The 21,644-nt window shown below is 37.4% G+C and overlaps 1 protein-coding gene across 1 annotated transcript in view; it reads left to right on the top strand.

Moving 5' to 3' along the window:
• Arhgef9 (Cdc42 guanine nucleotide exchange factor 9) overlaps positions 1-21,367 on the top strand; it is a 122,302-nt gene extending 100,935 nt beyond the window's left edge. Inside the window, exons 11-13 of the mRNA XM_021153587.2 lie at positions 9,885-10,128; positions 16,448-16,516; positions 19,348-21,367. Of these exons, the coding sequence (XP_021009246.2) occupies positions 9,885-10,128; positions 16,448-16,516; positions 19,348-19,529 (495 nt within the window). The 3' untranslated portion in view covers positions 19,530-21,367. The remainder of the gene's footprint in view (positions 1-9,884; positions 10,129-16,447; positions 16,517-19,347) is intronic.
• The last annotated feature ends 277 nt before the right edge of the window (positions 21,368-21,644 follow it).

Below are 21,644 nucleotides of genomic sequence, written 5' to 3'. Positions count from 1 at the left end.
TCTGCAACCCTATAGGTGGAACAACAATATGAACTAATCAGTACTCCCAGATCTCGTGTCTCTAGCTGCATACGTAGCAGAAGATGGCCTAGTCGGCCATCATTGGGAAGAGTGGCCCCTTGGTCTTGCAAACTTTATGCCCCAGTACAGGGGAATGCCAGGGCCAAGAAATGGGGGTGAGTGGGTAGGAGAGCAGAGACGGGAGGGGAGAGTATAGGGGACTTTCGGGATAGCATTTGAAATGTAAATGAAGAAAATATCTAATAAAAAAAATGAAAAACAAAAGAAAAAAAGAAAAGCTGGATGCTAAAAGGCATGGTTTTCCAGAGGTGAATAAGGTGAGTAAGCAAAGAAAAGCTTACTCACCTTATTCACCTCTGGAAAACCATGTAAATGGATGTCCAAGAGCTCAGGTTTATGTTTGTTTGTTTTTTGATGTTTAGCATAAAGAATGGGCTACTCACTGCCTGCAGCAAGGATAGCTGGCCCAGCCCCCTCACCTAGGCAGTGTGGGAGAAGTGGCTATGCCTCTCACTCAGAAGAAAAGATCCAATAATTCACATTGGCAGTGTAGTAGGTGGGATGGGCATGGGGGAGCTGGCCCAAGGGTGTAGGAGTGGAAGAGCTAGAGAGCTAGCCCTGGTGATATGGGTGCCAGAGAGTCAATCCTGCCTCTTGTAGGCTGCCACAAGCTGGAGTGCTGACCTGCCCATCACCTGGACAGAGCAGGAGAACTGGTACAACACAGCCAACATCCAAGCTCAGATCCAGGGCCTTTAGTTGGCCCACCCCAACATATATCCCATCTGTGAGCAGCTGAAGTGCTTAAATGAGCTGGTCCTACAGAACCAAAGCTGTAGGACTTCCATGACACAGGGCAACAGCAGGATATCCGAGAGGTGTCCTGGTGAGGATCCAGTGTTGATAGTGTAGCAGAAGCCAGAGGCCTCAAACCAGACCAGTGACTCACTGCACTGAACACTTGTAAGTAAAGCTGTTTGGACAAAAGGATATACTCTTGTGACACACAGTGACACACCTCAGTTTCCACGGTGAGATTTTTTTAGGTTATTTTTTCTCTATTTTGTTGTTTTTATTTTTTATTTTTTCCCTTTGGAGGTTGCAGTGATGGATTATGGAGGGAGGGTGAGATGAATGGGTTGGAGTGCATGATGGGAAATTCACAAAGAGTCAATAAAAAGTTAGAAAAGAAAGAATGGGCTAATCAACGACTAAATAATTGAATATGGCTACTCTAATCTTTCCAATAAGATCATACTTTAAAAGGGCCCTTCATAAATGTGACATTTAACAGGAATAACACAGTAATTTCATAAATACTGAAAGGTTAGTTTTTAAATCTTCAAGACAAAATTAAATATTTCTAAATACATGAATGTTATTAAAAATAAAGGAAGAAAAAATAAGTGATAGTCTGGCAAGCCCTCAGATGACATAGAAGGTTTAATGATAACAGAGAAACATCAAGTCCTTTACCAGGAGGAATTGAAACCCTAAGGGTCTGAGGTTGCAATAAAGTATCTCATTGCTTGGAAATTTTATTTTGATAGCATACTCTGTGGCAGTCACATCTGCCTTTGTGGGACTTGTAATCTAATAAAATTTAAGTGTAACATAATAAAAAATACAGTTTTTCACTGAAATAACTCTCAGATGTCTCTGGTGCAGTTGCTTTAGGTAATCTTGGCAATATTGAGAACCCTGATGAAATCTGTGGCAAAAATACACCAGTTTTCAAAACAGAAAACTATATTGTGAAAAATATAATGAATATAAAATAATGATGAATTGGCATTATTTGAATGACTCTCTGATGCTATTTTTGTAAACTTTATAGTCATTAAGTTAATTCAATATTCACCACAAATTTAGCAAGGAAATACTGTGATTATTCCTATTTTAATGATATGTGAAATTAACTTTCATGTTTTCATTCCTCAGACTAAAGATTGACGTAAGAATTTGCATGTGTAAGGCAAGTAGTCTACCAATGAGCTACATTCCCCAGCCATGGAGCCAAGAGTAAAACTAGTCAAACTGTCCCTAGGTTCTACACTAATGACTTCTATTCCCAAATTTTTTACACAGAGATTAGTTGACTATGAGAAATCAAAAATGATGTTTCATTAAGAACTGTATTTGTATTCTATCTTTAAATTTAAGTACTAGATTATAAGACTGAAATTCACAGAGAGAGTCTGTATTTCAGGGTGGGAATCAGGTGATTTATTTTGAGACAGGGTCTTTTGCCCCTCAACATATCCTAGAGCTCACTATGTATCAGAATATAAGTTAATACTTCTGATCTCTGTTGCTTCTGCATCCCAAGTGCTGAGACTACAGGCATATGTCACCATGCCTAGTTTATACAGTGCCAGGAATCAGACCAATGGCTTCAACTGAGCCACATCCCCAGCCCCAAAAAATCTAATTTTTTTTCTGCTACCACCTTAGATCCTCTCATAATTTTCTTATAGAGAGAAGAAACATGGAGTACTAAAGTTAAATGATTCTGGTCTTAAATTCTGTTTTTTAGCATGCTTATTATGTGAATCGAGCAAGTAACTGTTCATTTCACGCACCTCCATTATATCACCTATAATGCAAGGAGAATAATCAACAGGATTACTGTGAAGAATAAAAGAAATCCATGCATATGAAGCAGCAGTTGAGGGGCAAGACTGTTGGAGATGCACAGGTAGCTTGTTTAGCCCCTACTTATTGACAAAATTGGTGAAGTCTCCATCACTCAGTTTATCCACATGTTGACTGAATAATTATCTGCTACAAGTAATATAGAAAACATTTAAATATCCAATCTGTTCTTTAATATTCAACTACTAATGTCCACCTGCTGAATTTGTGTGACTCTTCTGACCCCTTTAACTTTCAGCCCAGTAAACACCATCTCACCTGTTTTGTACACTAGGAGTTGGGATTGAATAAGACACTCAGAAGAGCTTGAACGGCTTGTGCAACTTGTAGTCTTGCAGAGGGAAGGATAAAGGAGGGTACTTTTAAAATAGCAGTTATCATACCCATGAAAGACAGCGGCAGCTCCTTTAATTTATGTGCCTTTTCTTTCCTTGTCATTTCTAAGACCCTTTTGTTGTCTTTCTTCTTATCCTATGTACTGACCTCTGCTCCTCTATTAGTTTAGTTTTGTAGATGTTTTCTGTTTTCTCCCTGATACCATTATTTTGATGTTTTGGTAATCATTCTCTGTATTTTGAGTTTCTTTCTCCTTTTCACTATTTACCATGGAACAGAATAGACCTCTTTCTCCCATTATCTACCAATTTTCCTACACCCCTATTATTGTCCTAAGCAATCTTTTCTCTGCATTCACTGTTCTTACCTGTGCCTATTCTGACGTGTCCTATTGTCCCCTATCTTCACTGCACTGTATTTCTGTTGCTTTCACAGGATTCTGAGGAATAAAAACTAAATTACATGTAATGATGCTGGACAGAGGACTTTTGTTCGGAGAAGTTTGTACAGGCAAATGGATGGAACTAAAACCATTTATTTTAAACAGCTCACATACAACAGTAGCGATAAGAGGTGGGGGTAGAGGAGTGGAGGGGTGGCTTAGTGGTTAAGAGCACACACTGCTCCGTGGAGAACCTGGCATTCAGTTCCGAACACCAGCATGGTGGCTCACAACTGCCCTTAACCCTAGTTCCAGGGAATTCAATGTTCTTTTCTGGACTCTACATTCATATGCACTCACATGTTTCCAATACATACATTCAGGTGCACATACATACACAAATAAGGAGCTAAAGGGATCTGCAACCCTATTGATGGAACATTATGAACTAACCAGTACCCCGGAGCTCTTGACTCTAGCTGCATATGTATCAAAAGATGGCCTTGTCGGCCATCAGTGGAAAGAGAGGCCCATTGGACACACAAACTTTATATGCCCCAGTACAGGGGAACGCCAGGGCCAAAAAATGGGAATGGGTGGGTAGGGAAGTGGGGGGGAGGGTATGGGGGACTTTTGGGATAGCATGGGAAATGTAATTGAGGAAAATACGTAATAAAAAATATTAAAAATTTTAAAAAAAGCATTAATGATTTGCTAAATGCATGAAACTCAAGAAGAATGAAGACCAAAGTGTGGACACTGTGCACCTTCTTAGAATTGGGAACAAAACACCCAGGGAAGGAGTTACAGAGACAAAGTTCGTAGCTGTGATGAAAGGATGGACCATTTAGATGGACCATGCCGTATCCAGGGATCCATCCCATAATCAGCTTCTAAACGCTGACACCATTGCATACACTAGCATGATTTTGCTGAAAGGACCCAAATATAGCTGTCTCTTGTGAGACGATGCCGGGGCCTAGCAAACACAGGAGTGGATGTTCACAGTCAGCTATTGGATGTATCACAGGGCTCCCAATGGAGAAGCTAGAGAAAGTACCCAAGGAGCTAAAGGGATCTGCAACCCTATTGTTGGAACAACATGATGTACTAACCAGAACCCCGGAGCTCTTGTCTCTAGCTGCATATGTATCGAAAGATGACCTAGTCGGCCATCAATGGAAAGAGAGGCCCATTGGACTTGCAAACTTTATATGCCCCAATATAGGGGAATGCCAGGGCCAAAAGAATGGGAATGGGTGGGTAGGGAAGTGGGGGGCGCTATGGGGGACTTTTGGGATAGCATTGGAAATGTAATTGAGGAAAATATGTAATAAAAATATTAAAAATTAAAAAAAAATGAGCTAAGAATTACCAAAAAAGAATTTTCTTTAAGGAATAAAATAGAAATAAGATAGACAAGGGAGTTAAACTGGAAAAGTAGATACTAGACTCTTATTAATCAGTATTTTTAAATCTATATTCCTTTTTATTTGTCTGTTCTCTTTATTCATCTAATTTTATCCATTTTCTTTCCTGTCTGACTAAACTAGCAATATAATGCATTTCAGAAAGGCTGTACAGGGAACCATGGTAACTACTGGGAAGTAGTGGAGTAATAAGCCAGACTAGTGGGTATCCATTTTTTTCTAATTTGTCTGAATTTAAACAAGTTTCTCTGCTTATAATTATTCCTCATTTGACAAAAATAGGAATCTAAAGAGAATCATGAACTTTAACCGAGGCTGTATAGATACAGTTGTTGGTACATTGCATTTACTAAATGTTAGCAGTTGCTACAATTACAATATAGGTCATGTTGCTAATCATTCACTTAGCAATTTTTATTCTAAAGCAATATATAGCATATTTTAAAATGAACGTTACAGACTTGAGAGCCAGATGTTCTAGACCCAAAGCCTGGCTCCTCTATTTAATCCTAAATTCAGTACGCTCGGTCTATAGTTCATCACTCGATGCAGCTACCTACCTTGTAGTACTTTTGTCAGCAGTGATTAAGTTGACAAATGCAAAGTTGTTAGGATAGCAGTTGGCATATAGTATATGCTGCTTGTGTCCTCATTGCTACTGTTGTCATTGTTATTTTTATTTTGACTATTAAGCATGTACTGTATATGTTGGAATATAATAGTGGCCAAAACAAGCCTGCCCTTGTCCATGTGCATTCCCTGGGATTTGGATAGAAAACTGCGATGTTCTAGGCCGAGAAAGAGTAGCCAGGACCCCTCTAAAGTAGTAGAGGTAAATACATGAGTCAGGCTATAATCCTGAACTGCTTTATACTCTAGATTGTAGCATCTGTCATTTGTACAAAATGTCCTGTGAAGTCTTGCTAAATCCTAGGATTACCTAGTGGGATCAAGTTGAAATATCTGAGAGCTGTTTGAATTATGTAATGTCAGGGATTAGGGTAGTTCCTTGCTGGAGTCACAGGCTATGGCCAGAAGCTTGGTGTTTACAGGCTGTACAGTCCTAGAGAAGTACTAACACTTTTTGTCCCCTGCCTTGAACAAACAAAACAGAGAAATGGAGAAAAGCTGGTATCCTGTTAGAAACAGTAAACTCCTCTAAACAGGGAAATTGTGATCCAAATATTATCTGTTTGGGGCATATTATTGCTACACCACTGTGAAGGCACTCAGACATGTCAGAAGCTTGATACCAACAGTACCACAAGCACCCAGGACTCAGAAAGGCTCTGTTGTCCTGCTGTGTTCAGAAGACCCCATAAACTTTCTATGGATAATCCCTGCGTATTGCAAGTTCAAAGAAGACCGATTACTGAGCACAATCTCAACGAGCAAACAAAACTAAGAGCTATAATTGGTATGATAGTTAAGTGCTAGGTGAATAGAGTTTAAGAGCTGTCACTGTGTTAGACTTTTGACAAGGTAGGGGCAGAACAGCTAGAATATATAATCAGAGAAGGTTTCTTTTGGGGGAAGAATATATGACTTTGACCATGCAGGTTAAACAGACTGAAATGAGAGAACTTTTTGGAGAGTAAAGGATACATTATTGTAAGCCCAAGTAGATGTGTGATTTTGAGTGGGTTAGAAAGTACTTTTCCTACCCTGAATATGTGTCAAATTTCTGAAGTCAGTGGCTATGTAAATAGAAGATATTGGATTTTGTCGTTTCTTTGACTCATAGAACTTAACTCTTCATATTTAGCTTGCTTGGATAGTTTAAGCTACAAGAAGCAGTAGGCTTTTGAGATTTATCAGAGCTTGAGGTTTGCCAAAAGGAGTTTGAAAGAGCATAAAAGCTCAAGGCTACATTTACTAGACAAAGCTGGCCTTGTAGCATAGAACAAAGTCAACTTTTCTTACTTTAAAGTTTCAGTAATTGAAGTTGAGAGAAGCTAAGTGGCTTGCCCATGCCATACAGTTAATGTGTTAAACATCTAGAACTCACACTTAAATATTTGTATTTTATTCATATTCTTTCACTGGCCTCTGTTGTTCATGGCCTATTCTGATTGGTCTTCCTGAGCCAGTAGATTATTCTAGATCAATTATCTCAACACTAATCATATTAAACTATTTATTAGCTACAAATAGAAAAATGTAGTAACACAAGAGTTTTAGCAACACATCACTAATTCCCAATCTTCTGCTAAAGAAATGGGATATTTCTTTGTTCCTTTGTTTCAAATAAACAATAGGATATTCAGATTGTTACTGGCAGTGAATTCCCATGACCATACACATATTTCCAATTTTAGGAAATGCCGAATGCTTTTGAGACTTAAAATGATCATGAAGCACTAGTTTGATAGAAGGGAGAAGGAAATTTTAGACTAAGGCTAGGAATCAGGAATTCAAGGTTGTTAATGTTTTAGGTTGGTAGGTAGCCACTCTTGAAGTATGCTGTCCATATCTGCCTTTCCAGATCTGTATATGTCATTATAGCAACTGCAATGAAGAATTCAAGCATTACGCCCACATATTTTCCTATATTATCCCCCTTTTGCATAGTTACATTATCCTGATACTGCTCAGTTTTTGAGTATGTATCTCACAAAACGCTCCTGAAATTTTGAAATCAGTTAATGGGACCCCTCTGTGCTTTGGGCCAAGACTGACCTTGTACATTTTGGACATAGTCAAAAGAAATAGGCCTAAAAATTATTAGCCTTCCCTGCTCAACTCATCTCTTCCTCCCCTGTGAGACTGGTGTTGCAAGTATCCAACAGAACTGTCTGAGCTTAATGGCAGGTGTCCCCAATGGATTAGAACCTATATGTATTCTCAGTTTATTTGTATGCATAATAATTATAGCAGTAAAAAGAACTATATAATGGTTATTGGTTGTAAAACAGTTAAACAATAGCTGTATTTCCATTCCTGAGGATTTGAGATTGACAGAAGTATGTTGAGAACCATTCAAAACCAGGTTTACGGTACCTAGCATATACTGCCTCTCCTGTGGCATCCTCATATCTAACCAGAATGCAGTTAGTTAGCCCCTCCAACTGTCATACCACTGTGCAAGCGTGCATTTTACCAGATAAATCAGGATTGTAGCATGTGGGGTCTGTAGCTGGGTAAGATAATTAACTCATTTACTACAGTGAGGTTGAGATTTCTCAAATGACACAGCTAGCTAGAATTGTTGGAGAAGAGGAAACTTCAGTGGACAATGCAATGGGCAAACCAGTGTGGGCAATGCAATCCCTGGGCAGGTGGGTCTAGGTTGTACAAGAAAAGGAGGTGGAAAAGCCACAAGGAGCAAGCCAGTAATCAGCATTCCTTCATTGTAGGGACAGCATTCCTTTAGTTTCTGCCTCTAGGCTCCTGCCCTGAGCTCCTGCCTTGACTTTCCTTGATGACAGACTGAAACCCGTAAGCCAAATATGCCCTTTCTCCCCAAGCTACTCTTGGTTATAGTGTTCATCACAGCAATAGAAAACAAAGTAGGACGTGTTTCTTTCCATTTCTCACTCATTTCTATTTTTCTTATCCACTCTTGAATTTGCTATATATGATCATTATATATGTCCTTATAACTTTGTTATTTGTACATGTCTCTAGAAATATATAACATTGTTTTATATGGTGCTTGTGGAAAATACAAATCAGATTAAAATATATAGAAAAGAAATGAAGTCATTGACAAACATGAGACTTAAGATGAGGTATTTGGGAGTAATAGCTTTGAATATGGTAGCAAGTTCACCAATACTTAATATACCATTTAAACTGTTAGTGAGTAAGGTCAGAAATAAGAGCACTGTGCATGGACTTAGAATGAGTGTCTCACTGACTAGAATTAGGACTGATCTAATTCTGTGTTCATGAGTAAAACAACAAAAGATAGAGAACATTGTATCCATACACGTGTATAATTTTGCTTTGGTAATATAAGATTGTGAGAGTCACCTGTGTTGATACATGCACCTTCTTTATTCTCTTTTACTCACACTTTTCCTGTCAGGCTTGCTCTTATCCCAAAATCCCAAGTACTAAAAGCATTAGATCCATTACAGTTAACTCTTCATGTCCAATAGTATATGACCTTCTAGTAACTCTCACCACTGAACTTTCATCTACAATTTTATTCTCTGTATCCTGCTTGAGGGTTTTTTTCCCAGCACATTTTAGCAAGCTCATTTTATGCCTCTGGTAAGCAGGCCAGGTTTTTGGAAGATGAAAAATCCATTGCTGGTAGTGTGCTTTTATTGCATCCTCCTTTCTACTGCTTATAAACAGTTTGTATTCTAGTGATACTAGGGTTTGAAACAGTCTTTGGATGTAGGAAATCTCTTTTTCTAATAATTTGCTTATTTATTCATTTTATATCCTGACCATACCCCCATCTTTTCATCCCAGTCCAACCCTCAAAAATTCCTTCCTCCATTACCCTTTTCCCTTGTCTTCAGATAAGGGGAAGCCCCTCTTGTGTACCACTCCACCCTGGGACATCCTGTCACAGCAGGACTAAGGACATCCTCTCTCACGGAGGCCCAACCAGTTAGTCCAAATAGGGGAAGGGGATCCAATGACAGGCAGCAGAGTCAGAGATATCCTCTGCTCCACTTGTTAGGGGATCCATATTTAGACCAAGGTGCACATCTGCTATAAATGTGTAGGGGTTCTAGGGGTCCTGCATGCTCCATAGTTGGTGGCCCATGTTCTGTAAGCCACTTGGACCCAGGTTAATTGACTCTGTGGTTCTTCTTGTGGTGTCTGTGACCCCTCCAGCTTGCTCAATTCTATCCCCCACTCTTCACAAGTCTCCCTGAGCTCTGCCTGGTGTTTGCTGTGGGTCTCTGCATCTGTTTCCATCATAAATTTCTTAGAATGCCTACTTCAGCAACTTGTCAGTGTCCATCTTGTCATCTCAGTGCATATATTGAGACAATAAAATCTTCATTTATGTTCCAGAACAATGATGGTGTTTGTGTCCTTTTGTGACCATGTGCCACCTCTCCTGGCATCCACTCTGCCTGTTTCTTCCCACCTAGGACCTAATCCGGAGAGACATCCTATACTACAAGGGGCGCATTGACATGGATAAATATGAGGTAATTGACATTGAAGATGGCAGAGATGATGACTTTAATGTCAGCATGAAAAATGCTTTCAAGCTTCATAACAAGGAAACGGAAGAAGTGCATCTGTTCTTTGCCAAGAAACTGGAGGAGAAAATACGTTGGCTTAGAGCTTTCAGAGAAGAGAGAAAAATGGTACAAGAAGATGAAAAAATTGGTAAGTGACCTGAAAGCAGAAAGAAAAATATAATTGTGAAGAACTTTCCATAGAGGGTTACAATTGATTTTATCTTTCTAAAGTCAAAGGAAAGATTTTTGTTTCAAACTGACCTAAGTCACTATGGTGGTTCCTTATTATGGGTCTTTGAAAATACCAATAGGTATGAGTTACAGATTGTCCATGCCTAATACCTATTATCAGATAGGAATATTGTACCAAAATCCAATTCCAAACTTGATTCTCCTACCTCTATATTCACATGTATTAGCAAACAAACACAAAAGAGTTTACATTTTATTCTGTAATCTCCATATATTCACAGATCTGTCTCTAGGTATATGAGAATATGTTTTATGAAATGGTTGTCAATGCTCGAATTATACTGATGAGATGGACAGCCTTGCTTGTGATGATGAAAATAAACACCAGGGCCTTGCAACTCTGAAGGGAAAAGTATCAATAGAATTCTGATGAGGACCAAGCAGTGGATCTGCTTTTATTCACAAACTTCAGGTCCCTTTCAGATTATGGATTCACATCATTCTTATACTGAGTTCTGAGGAGACCAAATTATATGTGCACATCTTGAGTTACATTCATTTTATTAATGAAAACAGATATCGATCAGAGTTGAACTATGTAGGCCTCCCCCATTCAGGTGACAGTATTAATCAATGGGGCAAAGGTGTCTGAATATTTAATTCTTGATAAATCACTTCAGATATTAACTTAAAATTATATGTACTTAGTCATCATACTCTAGAGCTATTTAAAATAAATCACAGAAAATATAATAATATCAAAAACAGTGACCACTCATTTCATTTAGATTCAGAATAAGACATTGGTTTGGGATTGAAACAGTTTATGTGGTTATGGTTTTGTGGCTAAAGATTTGTAGTTTATTAAATACTACCTAGTATCATCTTCAAGATCCTATTTCTATAATGAAATTATCAAACAGTCAGGTATGATTCTCCATATCTGTAATTGTAATAGAGGCATGATGATTACAAGGTCAAGGCCAGCCTGGGCAGCATCATGAGTTCAAGCCAATCTGAACTATAGCAGGAGTCTGGTTTGTTTTGGGTTTTTGTTTGTTTGTTTGTTTTGTTTTGTTTTTATGAACGTGAAGGGATGTAATTCAAAGATAGAGTACTTGCCTAGTATGCAAAAGGTCCTATTCAATCCCCAGCACTAAGGAGGCAAAAAATAAATCAACCTTTCTAATTCCTAGAAAAGTTTCTTGTTTTGCCCCATGTTTTATACAAATGGAATTCTACCTTTAAACGTTATATGTTCAAAATTGCAATTTTCTAAAAACTATGCTTACCTGTTAGAGTTCTGATGCAAAGGGTTCTTATGCCAAAACATGCTAGGGAATGAAATGGCCCAGAGCAAAACATGGATGGCCAGCAGGACGCAGTAATCCTTATCTTCCCATATCTTAAAGTCCACATTGAAAATACACTTATTCGGCTAGAGAGATGGCTCAGTGATTAAGAGCACTGACTGTTCTTCTGAAGGTCCTAAGTTCAAATCCCAACAAACACATGGTGCCTCACAGCCATCTGTAATGAGATCTGATGCCCTCTTTGGGTATGTCAGAAGACAGCTACAGTGTATATAATAAATAAATCTTTTTTAAAAATACAGTCTTATTTTTCCCATAATTTATTCACTTTACATCCCAATATTGCCCCCCTCCTCCCAGTTCCCCTATCACACAGCTCCCCCAATTCCCTATTCCTCTTCTCTGAGAAAGGAGGTGCCCATGGGTATCCCCCTACCCTGGTACATCAAGTCACTGAAGGACTAGGCACATCTTCTCCCACTGAGGCCAGACAAGGTGGCACAGTTAGGGGAATGGGATCCACAAGCAGGCAACAAATTCAGGGACAGCCCCCCCTCTAGTTGTTGGAGGACCTGTAAAAAGAACTAGCTGCACATCTATTACATATGTGCGGGGAGGAGGGGGGTTGGTCCAGCTCACCTCTGGTTTGTAGTTCAGTCTCTGAGAGCCCCAAAGGTCCAAGTTTGTACATTCTTCATCTTCCTGTGGAGCCCATTTCCTCTTTGGGTGCCTCAATCTTTCCCCCAACTCTTCTGCAAGACTTCCCAAGCTCCATATAATGTTTGGCTGTGGTTCTCACTGTATCCGTTTCCATTGGCTGCTAGGTGTAGCCTCTTGGAGGACAGTTATGCTAGGCTCCTGTCTGCAAGCATAACAGAGTCTTAATGCAAGTCAGGTTACTTTTAAAGTACCAGTGCTACATTGAGATGTGCTGTAAAATGATATGGCAATATTGGCTTTTAGAACTATGTGTGGATAGTCTGAGTTCACAGATTCTACATTACGTAAAAGATTCCTACCATTCCCCATGCTTCTCATACCATATCTCCCATACAATGCTTTAATAACTTTGGACTTCAGAGATCAGGCACTAATGAAATGCTCCCATAAATTATTTCTGATAGGCTTATGTCATCTTTGTTTTGTTTTTAAATGTGGATTTATGTTACTTTCCCCATGGTCTGATTACATTAAATTAGAAAATTGTAGAAAATACCTACCGAGGAAACAAAACACACACACACGAAAATCACAATAGCATACATTGTAATAAGAACTTTTGTATATGTTTTGGTGCATCTCTTTCTAGTCTTTTCTTCCAGGCATTTAAATAAAACTGTGAGAGTTCCTATTACCCTGTAACCTCTTTTCTTCCACTTTTTACCCCACCCCTTCTTGTTAATCCACTTAGTATCATATTTGCTTTCTTCTACTTGTCTGTTTGTTTGCTTTCTTGTTTTTTGGGGGGTGTCCTTATTGTTTTGCTCGTTTGATTTTTTGTTTTTAGATTTTGGTTTTTATCCCCCAGTTTCATAGCACCATTATTTGGGTTTGTCTCAATTTTTTAAATGAAATAAATATTTCTGAGTAATCATTCTTTGAGTCAAACCCTAAATTTTATAAGTTTCTATATAAAATGCCCAGGTCTTTGAGGGAGTTGTTTATAATTTGATTTCACTTATGGATTCTGTGCTATCACTAATGGTGTTTTATGTGAAATTTCTTTTTGCTGGAGTTAGAACACAGGGTATCTCCTACTTGGGTGACCAGTGACTCTAAAGCTGAGCCATTTACAACTTAGAGTATGAAAGGTTTTTTGTTTTTGTTTTTTGGGTTTTTTTGTTTTTGTTTTTGTTTTTGTTTTTGTTTTTGTTTTTTTGACCCTGTAAGTTTAGTAATTGAAGACATTAGTCAATGTCTTCACATTTGTCTATGTATCCTAATCCTGCCTTAGACCTTTTACTGTTTCAACAAGTGTGTGTACTTTCACTTAGTAAACTTTTCTGTTGTTTGTTATTTCTATTTATTTTCTTCCTTCTGAAACCTTTATTTCCAAATATATGTTTTCTATTCTAATTCTCTTAACTTTTAAGTCATTATTTCCTTTTTTATATTTTTGATTAATATAAAAGGTGGTTCTTCCACTTTACAGAGTACTTTAAATATTCTCCATAGTTTATGTTTAGGTTCCTCTTAACTTCTATTCATAACTTTTGCTGCTGTATTTTATAATATGCAATATGTAATGTTTATAGATAAGTCTTAGCTTTAGTTAATTACATCTAAATTTAATTACATAAACTATTTTTATGTATTTACAAAATTAAAAGATTCATATAATCATTGAGTGATTAGCAACTCAAGGTAATTAGAATATTTCTCACCTTAAAATTTTGTTTTTAGCATGATTATGTTGAAAATGATATCTGTTAACTATTTGCTATTACAGTGCTTTATTAACTCTATTCATCTTACTATGACACAGAACAAAGAATGTATTCCTCTTATCTGACTATATCATTGCACCTACTGAATGACCTCTCTGAATTCTCTCGACTCCCTCTGCTCCCCACATATACGATGTTAATCTTTAAGATATGAGGTTATACAGTGTTTGTCTTTTCTACATCTGACCTATCTTACTTTATGTAATGTCCTCCAAATCCTACTATTTTATTTAAAAAATGACAGAATTTCATGTTCTTATACAGCTAAATAGTATATTCTCATTTTCTGTGTCTGTTCATTGATGGGTAATTAGGTTGACCACATATTCTTGATATTGTGAATAATGTTTTCAATAAACCTGGAAATGCAAGTATCTTTTTGACATAGAAATTCAAAAAAAACTGTATAGAAAAAGAAAGAAAAAATAAAGAAAAACAAGCATGAGATAGCTACATTTTAGGAGAAAACTCTTACTAACGTATAGTATGACATTTGTTGCATGAATTCTGTTTGTATTGGAGAGTTGATAATATATATCCCATTCCTAATGACAAACTAAAGTTTAATTTTATAGAACTTTCACCCAAAAGAACTAATGAGTGTATTAGGCTTACTTATAGAGCAAGAATTAGGGTTTATGGCCAGGTGCACAGGTGACCCTAAAGCAGCCAACTGGAAGGTCTGTGCCCACCATGGCTGCATAAATAGATCCTTTTTCTCTAGCCTTTACCAGCCTGTAGCACCTCCTGGAAACCATGAGACCACATATAATTAGGACAGAACTACATCCGCCTGGTTAAGAAGACAATCTAGATACCCTTGTGATAATATTTTGCAAGAAGACACAGCTGGACTTATAAAGATGGCAGATGTTTAGCTCAGAGGATAGTGCTGTATAGCAGTATTTATTTTCAGAATTTATAAGAAACTGAAACAACTCAATACAAGACGGCAAGTAACCTAATTAAAATATGAATTAAAGACATGTGTAGATGTTTTTCAAAAGAAGACTTCCAAATGGCCCCCTAGATACATGAAAACGCGATCAGTCTCACGAATCAATGGAAATGAATAAATCAAAACCTTAATGATTCATTCATCCATTTGGAAAAAAAATAGCAAATGATCATGGATTGCCATTACAAAAACACCACCATGGAGGTTCCTAAGAAAATTAAAAATAAATCTTATTATCCAGTAGTACAACTCCTTGGGCATACACCCCAAAGAAATGTGGCTAGTTCTTCTCCAAATTTCTTTCTTTCTTTCTTTCTTTCTTTCTTTCTTTCTTTCTTTCTTTCTTTCTTTCTTTTTTTTTTTTTTNTTTTGATTTTTTGAGACAGGGTTTCTCTGTGTAGCCCTGCCTGTCCTGGAACTCACTCTGTAGACCAGGCTGGCCTCGAACTCAGAAATTCTCCTGCCTCTGCCTCCTAAGTGTTGGGATTAAAGGTGTGCACCACCACAGCCCGGCTCTTCTCCAAATTTCTAACAAATAACTTTAGTGGATTTTCTAGAAAGGAATTACTAGGTCAATGATAGCGACCTTTTGTATTTAAAATTTTAACTTATTTCTTGAGAATTTACTATAATTACATCATTGCCCCTTTTCCTCCAGCAAAGCCTGCCCTATACCCCCTCCCTTATCTCTTTCAAATTCAAGGCCTCCATTTTTCATTATTTATTGTCACATACATGTATGTATGTGTACATACATAAAATATTTTATTTTAAGCTACCATATAAAGTATTTGGTTTCACCATGGCATTTTCAGACATAGTTTGTTTCTGTTGATTTGCTTCTCCCAGCCTTCCCCCCATCCTCTCATCTCCCTTGTTCTCTTCTACCTCTTGTCTGCTTTCAAAGAGCATATATTCTATTACTTTTCCCCTTCCCCAAAACTTCATTTACCCTTCTCCCAGTTCCTTCTCCAAGTTCATGACTTATGCCCACACACTTGTATTAAAATCTATGCTCGACATATAAGAGAGATCTGCTACCCTTGTCTTTCTCAATCTGGGCTACATGATTTAATATAATTTTCTATCAAATGTTTTCCGCAAGTTTTGTACTTTGGTTTTACATAACTAAGTAAAAGTCCATTGTGCACATATACCATATTTTTGTTATGTACCCATCATTTTGTGGACAGGTAAACTGTTTCCATTTCCTGCCTATTATGACTAGAGTAGCTATCAACATGGAGGAGCATGTGCTTCTGTAGTAGGATATAGAGTTCTTTGGGGATGTGCTCAGGAATTTCAATCATATGGTAGTTCTATTTTTAATATTTTCAGAAACCTCCATATTGATTTTCTTAACAACTCTACTAAATTTTGCTCAGCTGTGAATAAGAGTTCATCTTTCCCTACATCTTTGCCAGCATTTTGTTTGAAGTTTTTTTTTTTCTTTTGATATGTTTGTCAGATAGCTTTGGAAGGAAAGGTATACTCGTTTTTTGTGGTGTGTGAAGGTATATGGTTTTCATAACAAAGTTCCCTTTTTGTCTCTTGTAGGCTTTGAGATTTCTGAAAATCAGAAGAGACAGGCTGCAATGACTGTGAGAAAAGCTTCTAAACAGAAAGGTACTTGTGCCTTTACTCCTCCAAACCCACTCACTGTCTGTGTGGGACTGGGAAACCATGGGGTATGTGTTTTCATATTCCTTGGCTCCTTTCTATACTGAGGTTCACTTGGAATAGTTTCCAGCTACCCAGGTATTCTTGATAACAAGTAACAAATGCTCTTCGTGTTTTGATTTTTGAGAGTAAGGGATGTGGGGTGGTCATACCTACGTTATTGGCTACATAAACAAAACAAAATAAAAAGTATTTTTGTGTTTACTTCAAAATAAGAAAAATTTCTTGAATAATCTAGAGAGAGGCAGGCAATAATGCATGTATATAATTTATTTAATAAACATAAATATATAGGGATTTGTTCTCAGCTTTCTTTCAGTGGTCTAAAAATGCTTACCTAATCAGTAGCCCCAAACCAAAGTGAAGAGCCTCAAATTGAAGCAAAATAGTCTTTCTCCGAGGCATACATGGAAATACCTTTGAAAAATTCAAATCCAAATAGAATCAGCTCAAATTTGAAATAGTTTTTCTTTTTCATGAATCAGAACAAAACTAAAGTGCTCAGTTGAGCAAAAAGAAGGAGCTCCCTTCCGCTTTCTAGAGTGTCTACGTAGTACCAAGTTTCTTAATTTCTTTCATTTCATCTTTATAGTAACCCAAAGAAAATGGCACTATTAGCCCCTGTTCCAGGTTAAGAAACTGAAAACATTCAAGGTAAAGTGATTTTTAACCTGTCATCTTGATTCTGAGACCACTGCTCTCCCCTCTTCATCTCAGGGTCCTGATGATGGTAATATCTCTTGTTTGAAAAAAAAGAGCTCATTTGATTCTCTCATCTCAATTACTGGAAGCTATTTTTTACTGACAGTATTTTTACTGTTCCGAGGAATGGATAATCTTACTAAGACATCACTTTCCTTAGTCCTTTCCTGCTGCTCTTTCATTAGCTCTAGGATTCTGAGTGAATTCTAGAAATAATGAAGGGAAAACTGATAAGATAGCTCTCATGCAAATGTCATTAGTTAAGTAATTGTTCTAGTGTCCCCTTCACATGTTATTTGTAACACCATGGGACATTCATTATCAACCATCTATTTTTCTGAGGGAAGAGTTATCTGGCTGATAAAAAGGCCTTTTCACTTTACTTTGTTTACTTTCTGCTGTCTTGGTTTTCAGAATTTATATATAACTTCTTGGGGTTAAATGCTAATTTCCAATACATCAACCCAATTGAATTTATCAATACAAACGATGTCAGAATCATAAACACAGCCCCCATCTTCATAGACTTTAAGGTCAGTTGAAAATCAGATTATTTCTCTAGAATAAATAAAACAATCTTGAAAAACTAAGAATGAAAAAGAAGTACCTAGTTCATCTAATTTCAACACTCATTATATAGGTGCATTAACTGAGGCAATACAGATAGTTTAATAGAAAGAATTCAGAAATAGACCTACATGCATATGTGTGACTTATTTTTGACAAAGACAGAACAACAATTCAGCAAAGAAAGTGCAATATTTTCAACAAATAGTCTGAATTAGATTTCTATAGACAAATTAAGACCTCATTATAAGCCCACACCTTTTATAATAATTAAGTAGGAATCCATTGTGAAATTAAATACGAAACTATAGCGCCCTAAGAAAAAGTATTCTAAAAATCTTTAGAGTTGGTATATTTGATATCAAAAGCTTGAAAGAGAAAATGAAAAACAGACTTTAAAGCAGGACTTCTTCCATGCTGTCCCTGTATTATTTGTTAGCATCTAATACCCTCATATTTCTAGCATTTGCCACCTTTCAAAAATGGCTACAGAACTGGAGGCTTCTTCCTACAAAAGTACCAATGGCCCATGATGGCTTAGCATTAAAACTACTGCCAGGGTAGTTGGATTCCTTGAATCCTCCTCCATTAATATAAAAAAGGTCTATAACCTCAGTATCATTGAAAGATCACAGATTCCATTTTCCTTTTCTCTATGAAACATGTCTTATGGTGATGAATTTCCTTTCTGTTTCAACTACTAATGTCAATTTTCTATTGAATACAGGTTTGTCACTGTCAACCCAAAGCAAAATACTAAATTACTTGGGCCTTAACCGTTATGGAAAGTCCTGAAGTCAGTAGTTCTTAACCAGATTATTTTGACGCTTTCAGGTAGGGTTGGAGAGGAAAAGAACCAAAGTCTAGAACTGAAAAGAGTTTGTGAGGTTCTTCAGGGATATTATGGTCTCCTGAAAAGAAATCCTAGCCAGGAACTCAGCACATGTGAGCTCTAGTTCCCACTTTATTGGGAGCTGAGTATAAGATCTTAGGTATAATATTTCTTCTGGTCCTTGGTTTTCTTGTCTGTCAAACAAATGATGGTAACACTCCAGATTTTATTTTATTTTATTTTATTTTATTTTATTTTATTTTATTTTATTTGTGATACCTAAAAAAATGGTGAAAGAAATAGAATAAAAATAAGATGGTGAATATAAATAGAGATATTGGTACAAATATGACAGGGGAAAAATTTGCAGCACAGTTTGATTATCATTTGCCTGAAATGCTTGAGACACAATGTACCTCAGATTACAAATTGTATATATATATATATATATATATATATATATATATATATATATATTGAAATATTTGTATAGACTTTCTACTTTCTGACTATTAGATTTTAGAGTATTTCAGATTTTGGAATTAGGGTTATTCAATCCGTTACCAGGTAAAACTCACAAAACTAGTGTACTGTGAGTGTGAGTGATCATTGTTCATTTGAAAATTCACTTGGTACTTAATTTATACTCTTTCCTTTGGTCTCCTATTTGCTCTAGGTGTCAACTCTGCCCGCTCAGTTCCTCCTTCCTACCCACCACCACAGGACCCTTTAAACCAGGGCCAGTACCTGGTCCCCGATGGCATCGCTCCGTCTCAAGTGTTTGAGTTCACTGAACCGAAACGCAGCCAGTCACCATTCTGGCAAAACTTCAGTAGGTTAACCCCCTTCAAAAAATAATACCTATAGGAAGGCAGATAATTTTAAAATAAATAAAATTATATTTATAGATGGACCTTTTTTTCGGAGAAGCACTGTTGAAAATTTATATATATATATATATAAAATGTGTGTGTGAGAGAGAGAGTGAGTGTGTGTGTGTGCGTGTGTGTGCACACATACATGCACACACACACACATAGACCTTTACGTATACACGTGTGTGTGTGGGCATGTGTGCACATATGCATGCACATGCATGCACACATACATACATATACACACACAGAGAAGGACCAAAACCATTTTCTGTTGTTTTGGGGAATTGAAATCTGTAGTTGGTAAGAAGTACCACTGATTTCCAAACATGTAATCACTTCTTCAAATTTTTAGTTCTTAACCTTGTTCCCTCCCCCTTACTCTCTGTTATTTTTCCTGTTAAGATAACTTATTCGCTCCTCTAGTTCACTGACCTGTCATTATTACCATAGAGTATTTGCATTGTTTTAGTCCCCTTTCCTTATGATACTGATGCTGATAACTTTTGAATTGAATTTATGTAGTGGGTTTGGGATTTCATTTCTCTCCCTGTCACTTTTCACTGGGAAGGGGAGGATTCCCAGCTCCTGTTCCTCATGCACCCATCTGCAAATGTTCCTGTAGCCCTGCAGTTAGACCAACAGCCTCTTCCCAGCATCCTGTGTCCACAATTGTGCCAGTCTAGACATGCTCTGTTGTGCCCTGTGACTTATCTGCTTGGTATTTCTATTGCTTTCACTGTTTTAGGTATTGTGGAAGGATATAAAACCAAACAGAAACAAAGGAGTGAACGAATGTAATGAGAGTCGAGAAGATTTCTGTTAGGGGGATAGTTTTTATTTAGGTAATTTCTTCTAGCACTGAGAATTCCCATATAACAGCAATGCTAAGCCATTGAAAGTTTCCACCTAAGAATTAGTTTGGGTCCATTAGTCTCTTTTCCAAGCCTCTTTTATTATGGATCTCCTTTTCAGTCTATCTCTTCCCTAGGCAAAAGGTTTAACTAAACTAGTAGCAAAGAAATTGAGACTTTGCATCCTGGGGAAGAGATTTATCTCCACCCCCATAACTCATAGATGGTAGGTAGGTGTCAGGTAGGGCTCTCTTTATAGTGCTCTGGTCATTCCTGCTTCCATTTTCAGATTCATAAGGCATCGTTGTTAGAAGTTTATGGAGGCATTCAAGAGAAAAACCTGCTTGGCCAAGAGCATTAGCCACCTTCAGATTAACCTGACAAGAGTTCAAGGTTGACAACAGCATCTTATAGAGACCATCAGGAAAAGAGAGAGGCTTGATCTAAGATAATATACCAGTAATTTGCATCACTGAAATTATAAGAAACATCCCAAATTGTTAGCAGATTGCATGGATAATCTCTGTCTCCTTTTTTTGCCCTTACTGTCTGCCAGGTTTGTGAGTATTGGCATAGTTAGAGCCATTCTGGCACTCAAAGCAGGCTTTGTTCCAGACAGACTCCCATCCCAGGACAACTGAGGCAAGTGATAGAGAAGCCTAGGGCTACTTTTACATCTGGGGGAAAAGAAAAGATCTGAGGTAGAACACTGAAGTTATTTCTTGGCAGGGTTTCCATTTGACCAGAATGTTTCCCACAAAAATCAGAATCCCCATGAGTACAAGAGTGCTTATTCTTTGTCATTTAGCCCTTTGTATGGCTAGAGATTGGAGCGAGAACAATAGAATATAAAGAAGTGTGAAAACCCACCCTATCCAGGAATCTGGAGATTGTGTCTGTCCTGGACCTCACAAGAAAAGACTTCATTATTAAAAAAAAAAAAAAAAAAAGATCTAAGCTTACCAAGTAGCAACAATAGCTGTATGAGGTCTTCAATAAAGCTGAATTTGTACTTCCTGACCTAGACTAAGCCCTACCCCTGAGAATCTTTCCCCTCTGGAAAACAAATTACACGTTGTTGTCAGACTTTGTAGTTATCAAGGCTAGCTAGCAGAACACCAGGGCTCGGGACTGGCTTTCACTGCTCAGCATATGATAGAGCTACATAAGCCCTTATGGCAAGAAATCTGGCATCGAGCACATAGACTACAATGTTCTCCCTTGGCAAACTGAAATGTGTTTCA

This window comes from Mus caroli, chromosome X (genome assembly GCF_900094665.2).
Source record: "Mus caroli chromosome X, CAROLI_EIJ_v1.1, whole genome shotgun sequence".
NCBI classification, from domain to species: Eukaryota; Metazoa; Chordata; class Mammalia; order Rodentia; family Muridae; genus Mus; species Mus caroli.
The sequence above is the reverse complement of the archived record's forward strand: the minus strand, read 5'-3'. Positions and strand labels throughout refer to the sequence as shown.